Here is a 17,563-nt window from a genome sequence, read left to right as displayed (position 1 = left end):
AGCCATACACAACCATATACCTCCTCCCCATCTGTGACCCGGCATGGGGTCTACACTGTTAAAAAGGATGTGTCATTCTCATGTGAAATATATCGTTTGGGTCTGACACATGGGTTAGCTTTCAATGCAACATTAGCTAATAACATATTCTATGTAAATATGTGTTGATAAGTAACACAAATGTGTCTCACCCCAAACTAGACTGTTCTGTTATTAGATTCTATTATCCCATTCACATCTGCCTTCTTGTCATCTTAATTTTCTTGTTTCCTTCGAGGTGAAATGTTTTTATAAGCTCCATGGGATTGTCTTAATCTCACCTGCACAAAATTTTATTGCTATGTTTTTATCACTTCACCCCTAGGTTTTATCACAGCGCAAATAAATATACTAAACTAAACTAGACGCCCGCATGAATTGACAATGAAACATCCTTTAAGAGTGTACTCAAAGTCCTCCTCCAGTGATACATCCTTTATAAGAGTATACTTAAAGCGCTCCTCCAGTGACCTTCCCGCCCCATTCAAATTTTCAAGCTTCTCAGAAAACACTCAGAGCGATGTCTGATTATCTCCACGAGACACTCAAAATCCTAAAATATAGTTCATCTGTGCGGCAGACAAATCAGACCATATACTGTAGGTGTTTCTGTTTAAATTAGCAAGAGTGAAAAATTTCAAATTGAAACATATGAACTAAATATATAATATAGTGTTCCAGTATACACTGCGATATCCATCATATGGTGCTTTTTTAAAGGATAATAGGTACCTGAAGTTTCTTACTAACAAAATGACACGTTTACAGACTCTTGTCTGTTTTAGACATATTGATTGGTTGATGATGAACCTCAGTTTTTTTTTTTTTTTACAAGATAAATATATGAAAAGTTTAATTCGCAAATTAATTATCAACCTTTACAAAGTGATTGATAGTAGCAGATTATAACACAATATGGCACTTTTCAAAAGATAGTAGGTCAGTTAAGTCTCAGTTAACAAAATGACATACAGACTGAATTGTTTATATTTTAGAGATACTGAATGATAAACTTCAGATAACGCTTTTTTCCCTATATGAATATAAAATGTTTTGGAAATCAACTCTTCAATTGATGGTAAGGTCGCTGGAAGGCTGACCTTCCTTGTTTTGTACAATCTACTGTCCATCTTGCATCATCCATCTTGCCGTGTCTCTTTGCACTGCAAGCTGTATGAGGTCCTGTCACCCCTCTACCTTATATAATGTGAAACCCTTAATTGAGCATATGTCACTTCCCCCGTGTGAGCAAGACAAATCCCTTTACATTTATTACATATGGGCAATTAAAGTAATTATGATTCATATTCAGAATCTTATTTTATGTATATATTACAGCTCCGATGACACTTTTAGGCTGATAATTCACAGCCACCTCCCTCTCACCTCACAATGTGAATTACCACCTACAGTTAATAATAATCACATTGCATGGGGTGCAAAGACTTGCCAAGTTGCCATGCATGTCTCCATGGGCTTTGGGGTTCATGTTTGTATTGTGATACCTACAATACAGAAGACTATTCAATAAAGTATGTGTATGTGTGTGTTCATGCTTATACTTTGCTTTATCTAAAACCGTTGCTTTTGCTCTACACACATATATCTATCTACACATGGAATAAGTGTCTGCAATGCCCATTAGCCACAGCAAGATTAAAATCACACATTTTTAAGATGAAGCGTTCCAAGTTTTTGGAGGAGCCTAATAACTTAGCTCCCGTAATGCACAGCATCTTCTGCCTAATTTGTTAATGTCTTACACAAGAGCCTTGGGGCTTCTGCTATAAAAAGGAGGGAGAAAGGAGTAAAAAAAAAAAAAGAATCATGGGTTAAATTACTGTTTTTCAGCCAAGATCTTAATTAATAGCCGAGAAAAATAAGCCGGTGAGACAGATGAGGTCGCCGCCCCTTTGTCCTTCCCCCTCGTTGACTGACAGATAGTGATAGCGAGAGGCATATGCTTAGAGGAGAGCACAGAGACTCAGAGGCCATGTTAGAGAGAGAGAGAGAGAGAGAGAGAGAGAGAGAGAGATGGACAGGGAAAGAGAGAATGAAAGCCTCATAGACATGCCATGTTGAAGAGAAACTGAAAGAGAGCCAATGTTGGGAGTCTAGCCTCTCTCTCTCTCTCTCTCTCTCTCGGCGCCTGTCCCCTGGGTGCTGCTGTCCAACTGAATCAACAGCAAGGCCCACACCAGTCTATTATTATCTCTTTAAGCCCACTGATTCCACCTGCACCTCCTCCACCCTGATGAACTGGTTTGCTGTGTGGGAGGCGAGAGTAGGAGGAGGGGAGGTGCTGGGTTGCCCGGCTGGAGGATGGGAGGGGGAGGGGGGTGTCCGGTTTTCTCCGGGGGTGAAGGAGGCTGGGAAATAGCAGAGCAGGGGAGATGGATACTGATTATATTAACAATGGTCTGATAGAGAGGGTGATGAATAGATGTGTGGAGTAAATGGCAATTGTGGAAAGATGTTTGGGTCAATAGCCAGAGGAGGAATTCATGGTGGGATGGCGGTGTTGTGTGTGTGACGGGACAACGCAGGCTTGGCCTGTGAGGTTTTAGGTGATTAAAACTTCCCCCTCCTCGCCCCACCTTTCCCCCCTTTCCCTCGCCGGGCCCCACTATCTTGTTAGATATGCCAATGAGATGGAGCCAGGGAGGGGAGCATGTGCGCATCCCCCCTCTATCTCCCTCCTCGCCTCCCTGCTCAGTGGCATGTAACGCCACCTTTAAAATGTTAATTGCGACTTGATTAGGATAGACACAGGGAATAAAAGGAAAAGCAAACATTAATTGCAAGAAAGCAACGCGGGGCATGAGAAGATTGCCAAACACAGCCACCGTGTAACTTTCTCATCTGATCGGATTCTTTTATTTATTAATTTATTTAATTATTTATTTATTTTTGTCCTGTTGACTTTTGACTCACCGAAACATTTGCTCTGATTGGTCGCTCGGTCCACGAAGACTTTGGCGGAGATGACGTTGCCGAAAGGCAGGAACATTTGCATGAGCTCCGCGTCTCCGAACTCCTGGGGCAGGTGGTAAATAAACAGGTTGCAGCCTTCTGGCCCTGGTGGGGGAGAAAGACAACAGGAAGGTTACATGGGAGCGCAAACAGGAGATGCCTAGAGAGAGAGAGAGAGAAAGACAGACAGAGAGACTGACCGCGTTAACATGCACACAAATGGTGTGATTGTAATGCAATTAAGACAATAATGCGAATAAGGCAGGACTCATGTAAACACCATACTTCATTATTATTGTTACCTGTAGCATTATTATGCTCTTAGTTGTAGTAAATGTAACTGCAGTAGCATATGGAGTGCTCCCATTTTAATTCTAATAACAGAGATCAGAACATGCATACACCTTAATTACATTTCTAAGTGTGATTTTACTGGCGAGAGGAAAGACATATACATCTGCCAATGAAAATTTTTATCTGAAGCTGGAGTGCAGGATCTTACAAGGAATCCAATGCTTCCAATGCTCCCACATATTTATTCAATTATTTCTGCTGCCTGGGTATTCAGGTTCTGCTTTTTCATTAATAGAGACCACTCAGAACATGTCTAAACCTTAATGGCATTTCTTGAAGTGTATTCAGGCTGTGTATGTGTAGTTGCTGACCTCGCTCATGTTGTTCTGTTGTTTTTTGTGATTTGAATACTCGCAATAACCCCATGTCTCCTGTAAACCCGATAATTAGGGGATGTGTCACTTTATAGAATCAGGTAAACGGCTTAATTACACTGTTGTCTCAATCGGAGTATCGGCAATAGCCGCAAAGAGGTGGAGAAAGTACAAAAGAAAGAGAGCCAGAGATAAAGATAGAAAAGGGATAAAGAAGTTGACAGAGGTTGAGTGAAAGACAAAGAGAGACGTTGAGACAGATATCGAGAAAGAGAAAGTAGAAAGAGAAAGAAAGAGACAGAGAGAGAGAGGGAGAGCAGGCAGAGCACGCATAAAGACATAAGCCAAGTATTTGCCCCAATTACTGTGTGACAGTAGGACTGGCTTCCAATCTCTCTCCATCCCTCCACACTCATCCACCCAGCTGCCACATATTGTACAGGCCAATCTGGTGAGGAGAGGAATGAACTGGAGAGAGGGAGAGAGAGAGAGAGGACCATAGACAGAGAGAGAGAGAACCATAGACAGAGAGACAGAGAGAGAGAGAGAGTGAGAGAGAGAGAGAGAGAGATGTGATGGGCTCGGGGACTGTATGCTTGCAGCTGGCTGGCTGGCTGGCTGGCTAGCTTTCTCTCCTGTCTCATTGCTCAGGGTGATAGCATGACGAGATGAGACTGGGGCTGGTGAGAAGGCTGATAAGAGGGCTGCACTGGTGGCTGACTGTAGTGCTGCTGTCCCTCGGCGAGATAGAGGACACACACACACACACACACGCACACACACATACCCAGGTTGACAGAGCGCTGCTTTTTTTTTTTTTTTTTTACAGCGGGAGTCTTGGTTCTGTCTGTTTGTTTAGGTTTAGGTGTCTTATGGAGAATTCATGCTTTGAAAAGATGCGGTTTGTTTCGGGGGAACGGAGTGTCTGCTACTTGTGCGTTGGAAAGTTTGACAGGTCGTTTATGTGGCGTGCTGTGCACTCGTCTGCCTTCCTCCTCGCAAACACAACACCCCTTGTTTTTCAGTGATTGACCATTTCACACCTCCCTTTCACATCTATGCAAGGCTGTCCATTCAGCTGTGGGTGATTCTGCTCTTGAACTATGCCCATTTCCCAGTCACTGGGTAAATGTGTGTGTGCCGCACATCATGTAGACTCCTCGCACACTCACGCCACAAAGAAAATAATGCAAAAGTGGAAACAGTGAAAATGAAAGAACCTTGTTATTTTTCTTTCAACCAATGACTTTGCTGCACAGCATACGTTTAGAATGAAATATTTTAATGTCAGTATGCGTGGTGTTGATTTAAAACTTAAAACTCAGTTGTGTTGAAAGGGATTCTTTCAAAGAGTACAGTGAAGTCTCTGGTGTGAAGAAAAATTAAACGTTTGATTTGTATAAAGTGAGTTTAAGAAGCATGGATCTTCCTTGATCACACATGCACACGCACAAACACACACACACACACACACACACACACACACACACACACTGATTGATATAGAATGTATTGTTGAAGTTGTTAGTTTTCAGTGGGAGGCTGAAGCTGAGGCTTGTCTGCTCCTGTGTTTTCAGGTTTAGGTGTGTCTTATTAAACGGCAGGGCTGCAGACTGTGGCAGTGGACTGAGACAGGCTGGGATAACAGCCAAAACCCAGAGGAGGCCAGAACTCAGACAGGCCACTGGCTCAACCAAGAATAGCTCTGTGTGTGTGTGTGTGTGTGTGCGTATGTGTGTGTGCATCTGTGTGTATGTGTGTTACCTCTACTTCTATAATTCTTACTAATGATTAAAATGTTCCAGGGTAGCAGTGAGAGATGGGATGTCCTGGACATTTGTGTGTTTCCTGCGTGTGTGCAAGCACATTCAAATTTAAATGTCTGTGTGTGTGTGTGTGTGTGTGTGTGTGTGTGTGTGCGCCAGCGCCTGCATGTAAAATGAATAAGCACCTCACATGTGAGTTTGTGTGTGTGTGTTAGCACTTCACACTTTACACTCAGTACTATACAAGACATTTTTTTTCTTTCTGCTCTTGGTTGTTACTACACTGTGACCCTGGCATACACTTGCAGCACTAGTGAAAAACAGCAAACATAAACTACCGCTTCCTCTAGGCAATGTTGGAAACACTTTATTTCAGAGTTCCTATACTGAATATTCATGCCACTCTAAGCTGTCTTATACAATCATATAGATGAATAATTGAGACTGACAAATGGTGTCAAGAAGAGTGATTTACCATCACAGTATATCCTATGCTTTATTACATCTAATGCTGTGGCATAAGAACACTAAACTAGGAATGGTAATAAATGATTATGCATGCAGCTAATTAATCTGATGAATATTTATAACCACTTAAACACATTGTAATGGACTGATTAAGCAGTCCAACGCTGCGAGTTTGAATTAGTGCAGTTTTTGAATAATGACAGAGTAACTTTCCATCTCACTGCTAATGTTCTTCTCTTTAAATGGGAAGCCTTTTTCTCACATTTTCCCCGGCCAGCTTTTTCCCTCCCTCGCTAATTCAAAGCAGCGCAGCTACATTAGAATGGAACATGGCAATTATCACCTTTTATCTTGGGTGGGCGCGCTCGCTCGCTCTTACCTTCCCTCTGTTGCTGGGGAATGATGGTTGGTTGCTGGGGGAACGCTTGGCTGATTGGCGCATAGGCGGCAGGGTAGGCTGCTGTTGCAAAGGGAGAACCAGAGTGGAATTTTTCACATCTCCATTTTCATTTTTGACACAACAAAACTCAAATCATTATTCCATTGTTCATTTGCGTCCTCTAGACATTGCATAAATAAATTGCATTACGGCTTGGAGCTCGGGCTCATTTGGCTGGTGGATCACCGCACAAAGAGCGCGGCAAAAGGGGAGCGCAGCGCCGTTCAACTAAGCAGACACACAAAGAGAGCGCAAGAGAGAGGCTCACACCGCGCTAAAGAGAGCTGATGTCAGGCAGAAAGCAGTGGCTAAGAGAAGTCTATATCATCTGTCATGTAGGAGGCTATGGCAGGTTCGGATCCCCGGCTCTCAGTGTACTTTTGGAATTAAGATTTTTGTGTGGGTGTATAATCAAGTCAACTGGAAATCCTTTTTCAATCCTAATGTAAAGTGGCCTAATCCAGAAGGAAATTGGCTGGTCCTCCCGGGCTATCTCTACCTGCCATAGTGTCTACTGATGTGACAGACAGGAAAAGGAGGGGAGGGGGAGCGAAAGAGAGAGAGGGAGAGAGACAGATGGAGGAATAGAGAGAGAGAGAGTAGAGAAGTTAGGAGAGACAGATCACCTGCGTAGTGTTGGACGCCTGCATAAGCCTGTTGGAGAGGGTCAGTCACCGTCGGACTCTGTGCTGCAGAGAGACAGAAAGAGAGACAGAGAGGGAAGGGTGGGGAGAAAAACAGAAATGAAAGAGAGAGTGACAAAGAGAGGAGAAAGAATGAGAGAGAAAAAGAGAGATGCAGAGATACAGGAAAAAGTGAGAGAGAGAATGTTAGAGAGCAAGACAGAAAGGGGTTAAGCTACAGTGAACCATCAGGGGGTAAGATCACACAGGGAGTGGGAGAAATTTGGGTTGTCATATCTCTCAGTTCTTCAAAATGCCTGTTCGCCCCAGATGTTTGCATCAATTATTAACGACATGCCAAACAAACCGCTTTGTAGTTCATTACCATTGCAGCTGCCTTGCATAATGCAGAAACGGGGAGTGTGTGTGTCAATTCTTCAGGAATCAGTCCCAGACAACATTAAGAAGCTAAGGAGGGGCCGAGACACATCAAATTAACCATAATGGACTGATGGATGAACTGATGGATTCATCATGAAACTGGGGCTGGCTGCTCAGAAATCTGCCAAAGACACCTTTGATTGACCCTCAAGACTAAAACGCTTCAATTCAAATGAGAAATAGGTGTCATGAGTGCGTGAAATATAAAAAAAGAAGAGCTTTCTCAACTTCTGAACAACACAATGTGATATAATTCAGCGTGTCTGTCGGTACCCACATTTTACACTTGCATTATAGACAACTAGCTGACGTTCTTATCCAGAGAAATGCACAACAAGTACAACAGTAGAATAAGCTTAAATTCCAAGATCGCTGTCATTACAAGCAAGGAGTGCCAGGGTCAAAGCAGCAGCACCCTGACAACAGATGCTACAAATGCGTCTTGTATTTCTATCATCTGGCAGGGAGGTGAAGCTTGATTGGCTCACCTGGGTAAGGATGAATCCCATTGGTGTAGATGGGTTCAGAGGTGGGCTGACCGTTGCTCTGAGGCGGGAGGGCGCTGAATCCGTTGACCCCGATAGGGGCGGCTATGCTGGGCACGGCTGTGGCACTGATGCCCGGGGGCGTGCTGGTGCCTGCAAATAGATGCGGATTCATTACAGGAACCGCAGGGGTGCAAGGTTCACACGCTACCTAATTCGGGTGAGCATCTGATTGGATGCAGGGGCCCACGCCTCTACGTCTAACAGCGGCCTTTCCTCCTTGCGGTAACATTTCGAGCCTGTCACCTTGTCAGTGCCCTTTTGTGCTGATGGATTATTATTATTTTTCTAATCCGGGTGAAGGGCATTTAAGTCATGTAGGATTATGTTTGATAGGCATTACCTGGGCGTATGTAGGCTTTGTGGATTACAAATGCTGGATACAGCGGCGAGCCACTTTATTTAATACATTCGTGGCGACCCTGCCTTCAGGCGGCATGCCTACTTAGTGTCGAGCCATCAAAGCTCTTCATGACAAGGGCCAAGAAGATAGGTCAGACTGAGGTCCAGGATTATCTCACACAAATCTTTGCTCTTATATTGTATAAGCCAAGGACTCTGCATCCAAAGTCATCGGATTGGCTCTGTTCCCGGAAAACAGTGTCACAGAGACACAGAGATAGAGAGAGGGGGGAGAGAGACAGACAGAGAGAGAGATAACAAGAGAGGGAGAGAGGGAGAGAACTATAATGTGGCTGCCAATGAGTGTCAAGGAATGCTGTACATCATCTCCCATCATGCCTCACTCAATACAAGGCTCCCCCTCCCTTAATTCAACACTGGCAATGTCAGCTCAGCTTCAGCTCAGAAAATGGAGTCTACATCTTAAAAAATGTAACAAGGGCAAAAGCAGAAAGGCCTTGAATGAATATATTACTACCGCTTCTATAATTCTTGCTAATGATGAAAATGTTCCAGGGCAGCAATGAGAAATGGAGAGAAAAGTCCTGGACATATGTGTGTGTGTGTGAGTGTGTGTGTGTGTGTGTGTGTGTGTGCACGTGTATGTGCATGCACGTGCCTGTGTGGTGTGTGCTCTCTCGTGTGCATGTGCCAGTGAATGTGTATGTGTATGTGTTTATGTCTGTGTGTGTGTGTGTGTGTGTGTGTGTGTATACCTGAGGACGGTGTCATGGGGGTAGCCACCAGACCGTTGACATTGAAAGCTGCCATTTGCTGCATTTGCGCGGCAGCGATGGCTGCCATGGGGTTCAGGTAGGAGCCTTGTGTTGCGGCCATCAGGGCTGCTTGCTGTTGCATCATCTGCTGTAGGATTAAAGAGCAGTGGGGAGAGAGGGTGAGAGAGGGGAATGGAGGGAGGGATGGAGGGAAGGAGAGAAAGGGAAAGGAGGGTGAAATAGCCGCAGGACCAGAGCATGTTTACTCTCACATCTCTGTTTGCTTGGCCCCCGCCTTGTTCTTGAACAGAGTGGCCTGTGTTGCCCTGCAGCGTTGCTTCCCAGCAACTGTAACACTGCTCCGGCCTGGCGCTCATTACTGCCACTAGATAAAGGCTATGTAGTGAGATCAGTCAAGAGAGCTGGCTGCTTTGCACTGGTTTTGTATGTGTATATGTATATGTGTACGTATACACTGCAAAAACAGTCCATCTTAACAAGTCATTTAGTCTCATATTCAGCCTTCAGATCTTACTTTTCTTAAACCAAGAGAAACATTCTGCCAGTGAGGTGAGACACTTGTTTCAATGCAGTTTCACTTGTTTCAGAAATTCTCTAAGTCGGAATAAGGCAGATCACTGCACTACTATCAAGAAAATGACACTTGATAAAAAAAAAATATCTTGTACAAGTTGATTTGTATTGGAAACAAGTGAAATTATCTCAGTTATTAAAAAAAAATACAATTTTAGGTTTCAATAATAGACTAAATGGCTTGTTAAAATGTGTGTGTGTGTGTGTGTGTGTGTGTGCGTGTGTGTGTTTGGATAGGATTTGAGTGTGTAGTGCACGAGAGATGGGGGGGAAGGGAAAGACTGGCATAGTGAGTGGAGAGACAACGATTGTGCGTGAGTGGGCGATTCTCACCTGTCAGGGTGAGCTGTTAGCTACAGTGTGAGTGCAAAATCTCACAGACTCCTAACTCAGGCTGTGACTTTCACGTGTGAATATGGAATGGGGTGGCAGGGGAAGGGGTAGGGGGTGGGTGGGTGGGTGTGAGTTGTTGGTAGTGACATGCAGCGCTGCTGGAGTGTAAAAGAAGAGGCAGTGGTAGACAGCTGAAAGGTTAGAGTTTCAGCAGTTTGAATTAGAGCCCTGCATTCTGGCCCGAGCCCGACGGGGCCCGACTCTATTGACAGATTCGGGCCGGGCTTCGGGACGATTTTCACATCACTAGCTCGGGTCGGGCCCGGGCCTGTTATTTCTATTTTTATTTATTTTTTGATTTGGGACTTGAAATCAATAGAGATATCAATCAAAGAAACTACTCATTTAAGAAAATAAATGAAAACTGATTATAAAACAAAGTTTTAACCTTTTAGCCGATCACATAGTCTGGCGCACACAGACAAGCCCTCTCGTCGCTTCTAAGCAAGCACTGGCCTCATGGACTAACGTTACTGTTCTTGAAATGTTCTTGAGAAAATGGACTTTAGCCATGTTCTTTGGTGAAGCTTTTGATCATCCTCCACAGCATGCATCCCGTTTGCATATCCAAGCTGCTACACCAGCTCCGTTATGGTTCTGCCTGCGGTCTGCCCATTCTGTTGTGCGTATCTGGGTTTTTATCTATGGGTAAGTGAACACAGTTATCTAGTTTTGCTTATTGTTCTATAAACAACTCGCATTGTACTGTGAGGAACATTAATGTACCACAGAGGAGTACTTCTGTCACTTTTTTGATAGGCGTACTGTCGCCAAATAAAAGGCTTCTCAGCGGATATCTGTGGATAACTTCATCTCCAACATTTATTTAAGTGACATTGGTTCATGTATCCTTTGTTTTGTTAGCTGACATGGTGATAAATGACTACAATACGCAAACTATTGGCATTTATATACATTTATATGGCTAAAATATGGAACAGACGGATGCGTAGTCCGTCAAAAATAGAAGTGTTGCGTATCTCCAGAGTTGTGGCTCCGATCCGGCTCTGATCCGACTCTGCGCTCGGCCAGAACTGACACATTTAATACTGGTAATGCTTTGGAAGGGTTTTGTATGGTGTTTGGTGTAGTTTTGATTTAATAGGCTATTTGAAATTGATCAAACACTTTAGGAAAAAAAAAACAAAAAAAAAACCAAAACATCGGGCTCGGGCTGAGAATTCTCATAAGCCTTAGGGCTCGGGTCGGGCTCGGGCCTCAATGTCTAGGGCCCGGGCCAGGCTAGGGCCTAAATTTGAGGCCTGTGCAGGGCTCTAGTTTGAATCCACGGACCAAGTAGGAAAACCTGGGCAGGGAAAAAGGTGATGATTAAAGCTCTCCCCTTCCTCAAGTGCTGTTTTAAAGGATAATTCCGGTTATTTTCAACCTGGCCCTTATTTTCCATCATGATGGCCAAACGCACACATTGACACTTTACCTCTTGGATGTGTGTTGGATAGCAGTGCTCCCGCCTAACTGAAGCTACTCAAGCTCTACAGTAAGTGATGCAATTTTGAAAAAACATGAATCGTCATGATGGCAAAAACTACGAAAATAAAACAAATAACCTGAATTATCCTTTAAGCAAGGGATTTGTCCCCGGTTGCTACAGTGGAGCTGCACAGTAGCCAACAGTAGAAGACTGGGAATCTCCCAGTTGTGAATGTTTGTGACTGTATGAATATGAACCATTGCAATGCTGAAAATGAGCAAGCGTGCTAAAAAAAGACACAATACAAAAAGCAGTGCACTGTTTTTTTTTTTAATTTACAATGTAACAGTCATTTGATAGCGTGAATCACTTAAAGGATGGTTCTCTGGGGTGGTCTCATGCCTAGTGGGAGAGATAGTGAGTTCAAACCTCACATCAAAACATTTTTTTTTTTTAAGCTCACCGTCTCCTCCCCCGCCGGGCTGAGACTTACAGCATGAGAGTAGGCGCCGTAGGCCCCAAACTGGATGGTCATAGGGCTGAAGATGCCGAGCTGGCCCGCCATCTGGTGCATCCTGCGCAGGGTCCTCTCCTTATCAGTGTCCGCAAACTTGACCACCAGGCTGGACGAGGCCCCCTACAGGGACACACACACATATACAGGTTAGTGAAACACGCACACATATGAAGAATTTCATTCCAAAACGCTATGTATCCATTTTGGAAAAATTTTGCTTCCTAAATTTCATCAGTGAATATTTCACAGATGATTGGATGCTCAAAAACACAACTGTTTTGTAAGTGAATGTCTTAAGATGACTGTAATAGTTACCCATAATAACTTAATTTTAACCCGTAACTTTAATAACAGCCATCATTGTGTTAGAGTAGGTGCCAATGTTTTCAAATGGTGGATAACTCATTTTGAAATGAAACTCTTGATATATGTACACCAGTACACACACACACACACACACACACACACACACACACACACACACACACACACACACACACACACACACACACACACACACACACACGCTGTATGTGTGTGAATGTGTGTTAATAAGTGAGGGATTGAGCACAATGGTTTGTTGATGTGTTCATCATTTTTCATGTATGATACTGGGGCAAAGAACCACCCAATGTGAAGTGGAGGATGCATTTTCTCTCCAATTGTTTTACAGACACTTTGCAATGTATTGTCACACTTATTCCATGGCTTTCCAAAGATTAAATAAATAAATAAAATAAGGATGTCACATTCTTTTCTCTGAGTAAAATGTCATACTTTCAACAAATTAGGACAACTAATAATAATAACTTTTGCAACTACCATGGTAACTTTCAATCAGCAGTGTTTTGAAGTTTGCACCTGCCAATTCAGCTGGCCAACCAGCTGATGAGCTCATCGTTGTTAGCCAAAACAAGTTTGTGTTTTACCAAACTGAATAAATAGATATTCACTGAAAAAAAATATCTATAACTACAACAGTTGCAAACAATTCAAAAGCAGTGATGACATTGTCACGTGCCAGACTTGTCTAGCTATAACTAAATGTAACGCTCTAACTGGAGGTGTACAGTTATATGAAAACAATGGACTCTATCAATCCAACCAGAGCCTAAATATAGGCCATTTGAAGAAACAAGGTTGCTGGATGCACACATTACATTTACATCCTTTTAAGTGTGGTTGATGTTTCGACAAAAATACCTTTCTCACTATCTTGGGAGCGTTTTCCTTGGGAAATTACCTGTAGCCACACAATAAAAAGATGTAGCGCTGATATCTTTCAGTGCATGAACTTCAGCATTTGAGTCCCTGCATCACCACAAAGGAGAAAGGCTGGTGAGCATGTTATTCCTTCTTCTTGTACAATGCCCAATGTACACAACATGCCTAAAGACCTAATATCTCTAAACCCAGGAAGCCAGTGGACTGAATATGTGCCTTTCATGACTGCAGTCATTTAGCTGTCAGAGTTAAATGGATGAGAATAGTGAGTGATATTTGCTTTTGTGAACTTTCCAACTCCACTGAATACACTGGGAGTGAACTGTGATCCTAACCAGATCCCACAGGAGTCCCAGTCCCCCACTGGTGAAGCTCCACTGAATACAATACTGGGTAATTAGGTCTGACAAAAGCCTTCGGCATGTGGAGGGCGAAGTATTGACTAATGGCTCTGCCTTATGGCAGATATAGTTCCGTATTGATGTCTGTGCTCCTGAGTTTGCATCCAATTAAATCATTTGAGAGACAGAGACCAGAGTCAGTTCCTCATGTGACGTCCAGGCAAGGAGAGAGGGAGGGAGAGAGTGAGAGAGAGAGAGAGAGAGAGAGAGAGAGAGTCAGTCAGAGAGAGTGAGAGAGTCAGTCAGAGAGAGTGAGAGAGAGAGAGAGAGAGAGAGAGAGAGAGAGAGAGAGAGAGAGAGAGAGAGAGAGAGAGAGAGAGAGAGAGAGAGAGAGAGAGAGAGAGAGAGAGAGAGAGAGAGAGAGAGAGAGGATGAGGAGGCTGCCAGGCAGAGAAAGCAGCCACAGACACTGTCAAGAGGACCAGGCTCCTATTTAATTACAGGCAGTGCATGCTGGGAAAGAGCACAGAGCACCACCAGGACAGAAGGACACAGGCAGCCAGGGGGCAGTCAGGATATGATTAGCAAGATCATAAAAGCAAAGACACGGGGAGAAAAGGACTCCATAATCACGACTTGGATTCATCTTTCATAGAATGTCTCATCCTGACAGGGTCAGCACAAATTCAGACTTTGATTTAGATTACCTTTGGGTGCAAAAATCGGAAAAAGTGAGGAAACTACAGAGGACACAGCGACATAGAAAGATGAGGCTGACCAGTGTGAATGTTTGTGTGTGCAGCTGTTTTTTTTGTGTGTGTTCATGTATGTGTGTGTCTGTGTGTGTTAGAATGTAAAATTGACAAAGCCTAGACCAAGAAAGCTGTAAGCCGCTCTCCAGGCCCGAGCCCAAGCTCTAGTACTATACTCACAGGAGGCACATTACTAAAGCAGAGCTATCCAAACAGAAAATCACAGAAACAAACAAACTTAAGTCCTGTGAAGCTGAATATAGCAACTACACACTACGAGAGTGTGTATTCAGCCAGTCAGCAAACACAGTCTCAATCCTAGTTTAGTGCAGCCTGACTTCATGGTAATTCATAAGAATTCATACGAAAAGCGGTGTGTCCTATTTTTGTAAGCGCTTCATGAAAATTTAAACAGTAACGGCTAAGTGATAGTGCCACTGTGAGGGCAATTTGCCACGGTGGTCTCATGCTCTGTGGGTTGGTTAGTCATGACTGCCGCAACAAACATTACATCATGATTGCTATTAGGTTTATCTTGCCTAAACTCAAGACAGTGATTTTTTTTTTTTACATTACCTTAACTAAAGTCACACTTTCCCTTCAGTCGAACCCTAACCTCAAACACTGTTTCTGTTCTTATCTAAACTTATCAGTCGTATAAAAAAAACTGAAATTGCATGTACTAAAAGCAAAAAAAAAAAAAGTCAGGAGCTGTTGGGAAAGGTTTTTGCAAGTAGGCTATTCTATTCTATATTAAATTCACGTGCAACGGGTTTCATAAACATTCTATTAACAGAACCAAGAGAATGTGTTGGCTGTAGATAAGTGTGAGAAAGAGGCTGGGGAATGGAGGAAGGCATCAGCATAGACCCTAGGGACAGTGCGTCTCAGATGGGATCCTATCAGAGCCAGCCAGCACCCCACCTCAGGCCAAAGGAGACCCATCTGGTGCTTCTCCCAAGATGCCATTTCAATTAGCTAAATCAATACTCCAAAGCGGTGGCGTTAACGGTACACTGTTTTTCCCTCTCTAATTTCATTTCAGCCCACCTCCTGACCTTTCTCAGTTCTTTCTCAACTTTGTGGGCCAGTGGAAGGGACTTGGCGGTTGGATTTAATAAGCCTGGCGCTGAGCAAACATCCCCTCCAGCGCTGTGCTCGAGCCTGCTCACAGCACAGGGGCCTGGCATTTAGATCACATTCATTTTCTGCTTTGTGTATCTGTGTATTCTTATATTCATTTAATACCTCATGAAGAATGCATCGTGAGCATCGGGACCGGGAGAGCCCCGAGGCTGCCTGTACTCACTGCACCATGACTCAAGACGAGGCGAGTCTGGCCTGGACTGGCTTCTCTCAGCAGAGCGCTCAGCTGTAGACGAGAGCAAGGGGAGGAGACCCAGTCTGCAATGTCTGCACAGAACGGCACACTGAAACTGAAACACTACCTCAGCACCATCACTCTGGCCGGAGCCCACCACTCCTGACTTTCATAGCATAAAAGACTAAATATCCCCTCTGAAATCAAAAAGATTTTTCTCTAATCCTCGCCCCTGCAGAAGAATATCTCCTGTCAGAACAGGAGATTTCATATCTTCAAATCTCAACCTGATGTATTCTGACTGGATCCAAGGCCCAGTCGGAGAAAGCAGATTTTGCAGAGTGAGGTCTCCCTTGGGGATCAAGAGTTTCCATCCATATAAAGGAAGAGTAATATGGTGGCCAGGTAATGAAGGAACAGGTGGCAGCAGGCAACGGGCGCTGGATGCAAAGCAGCCACTCCTCGCTGGTAGCAGAAAATCACAAGCTGACAAACAAACAGAATAATAACCTCCACCGGCATGACTCCTATACCTGGAGAGAAAATGAATTCGGTGAATTTGATAAGGGCCAACAGGGAGCCTTCACTTTTGACAGGTACAACTAAGGAATTTGTCACGGGTTCAAAAACTAATCTAATTTCTTGAACAACACACTTGACTTGCGAAAATCTCCTATATTGGATTTTGTATAGGGCACAAAATGTGTAGAGGGAAAATACACAACGGTAATTGAGGGATTAGAACTGAGCTACACCAGTGAAACGGCATTATGCTTTTATCTGTGCATTACTGTGATACAAAGACACTGGTGTTAAGTGTGTACCAAAAGGTAAACTCATCTTCCATCCTCTAAAGAAGCTTACAGCAACATAATATAACAAGGCACACATTGGAGGGAAAGCTGTCACTTTGGAAAGCATACTAATCAACAACTAATGTGGTGAGAGCCTAGTTTCTCCCACAAAACAAACATCTAACCGCTATTTTTAAATGACAAATGGAAATTATTTCCAGAGTTGCGTCAGCTTGCAACAGACTTTATTTAACCCGCAAGGGTTAACAGAAAATCAGTAATGAATTAATTGAATAAACCATAACAAGTTTGTCCGGTAATTGGATGAACCCCCCATGCGGGCCTCATGTTCAAGTCTTTGAACCTTGCTACATCCCAGTCAGCCTCATGGGAAGACTGGCTCTCATTAGCAGTGGAGGATGCTGTCTTGGTCGGTCCTTACTGTCCACCACATACTGCTGCGGGCTGCCTAGCACACTGCATCCAGTCAAAAGACACAGAAGAAGAATACTGTCACTCATTACGCCGTTATCTGTTTCATCTGAGCATATCCTACATTATGTACATAACCAGTTGCATTCAGTATAATATACAACCACGCAAAACTCCATATAGTGTGTCAGTTACAAGCCTGACAAGATTTTACAATAGTTTCATGTGGCATTTGATGAAGTGTCTGTTACATCGACACTCTCTAGCTTGGTCTTATCTCTCATTAATCCAGAACTCCAGTATCACACGCATGCACACTCTTGTTGCTGCCAACACCGGTGAGCTCCACAGGCCCTGTCAGCCACGCTGTGACACCGAACATGACAATGTCTGCAATTTGCTGGGTGCTGTCTGCCTGCCCCCGGCTCTGCCATTTGAAGCCTTGCCACCTGTGCCTCTGCAGCCTTAATTCAACAGCTGAACCAGTGAGAGCGCCTGTTAGGGGCCCAATCACCTTTTAAGTTAATTTTGGGGGCACCTGCAATCTGCAATAAGCATCAATTAAAGCTATGACCCGATCTATCAGCCCATGCCCTTCGGTGGCATCCCTCGCCCTTTAGCTTCATTAAAGCCTTTCATTTCGGGCCAGTGTATTTTGGTGCAGGTATTATTTATGGCGTGTG

General features: G+C 43.7%; 1 protein-coding gene across 1 annotated transcript in view; it reads right to left on the bottom strand.

Moving 5' to 3' along the window:
- Positions 1-17,563, bottom strand: part of LOC139654052 (CUGBP Elav-like family member 4) — a gene marked incomplete at its 5' end in the record, with an annotated part of 29,578 nt that overhangs the window by 3,201 nt on the left and 8,814 nt on the right. The window contains 6 exons of the mRNA XM_071531071.1: positions 2,974-3,117; positions 6,294-6,374; positions 6,980-7,042; positions 7,906-8,055; positions 9,081-9,228; positions 11,963-12,136. Coding sequence (XP_071387172.1) covers positions 2,974-3,117; positions 6,294-6,374; positions 6,980-7,042; positions 7,906-8,055; positions 9,081-9,228; positions 11,963-12,136 — 760 coding nt within the window. The remainder of the gene's footprint in view (positions 1-2,973; positions 3,118-6,293; positions 6,375-6,979; positions 7,043-7,905; positions 8,056-9,080; positions 9,229-11,962; positions 12,137-17,563) is intronic.

The sequence above is a fragment of the Centroberyx affinis genome, unplaced genomic scaffold, assembly GCF_046629955.1.
Source record: "Centroberyx affinis isolate AG114_WGS23_722 - 3 ecotype Tasmania unplaced genomic scaffold, CSIRO-AGI_Caff_v1 ptg002029l_1, whole genome shotgun sequence".
Lineage (NCBI taxonomy): Eukaryota > Metazoa > Chordata > Actinopteri > Beryciformes > Berycidae > Centroberyx > Centroberyx affinis.
The sequence above is the reverse complement of the archived record's forward strand: the minus strand, read 5'-3'. Positions and strand labels throughout refer to the sequence as shown.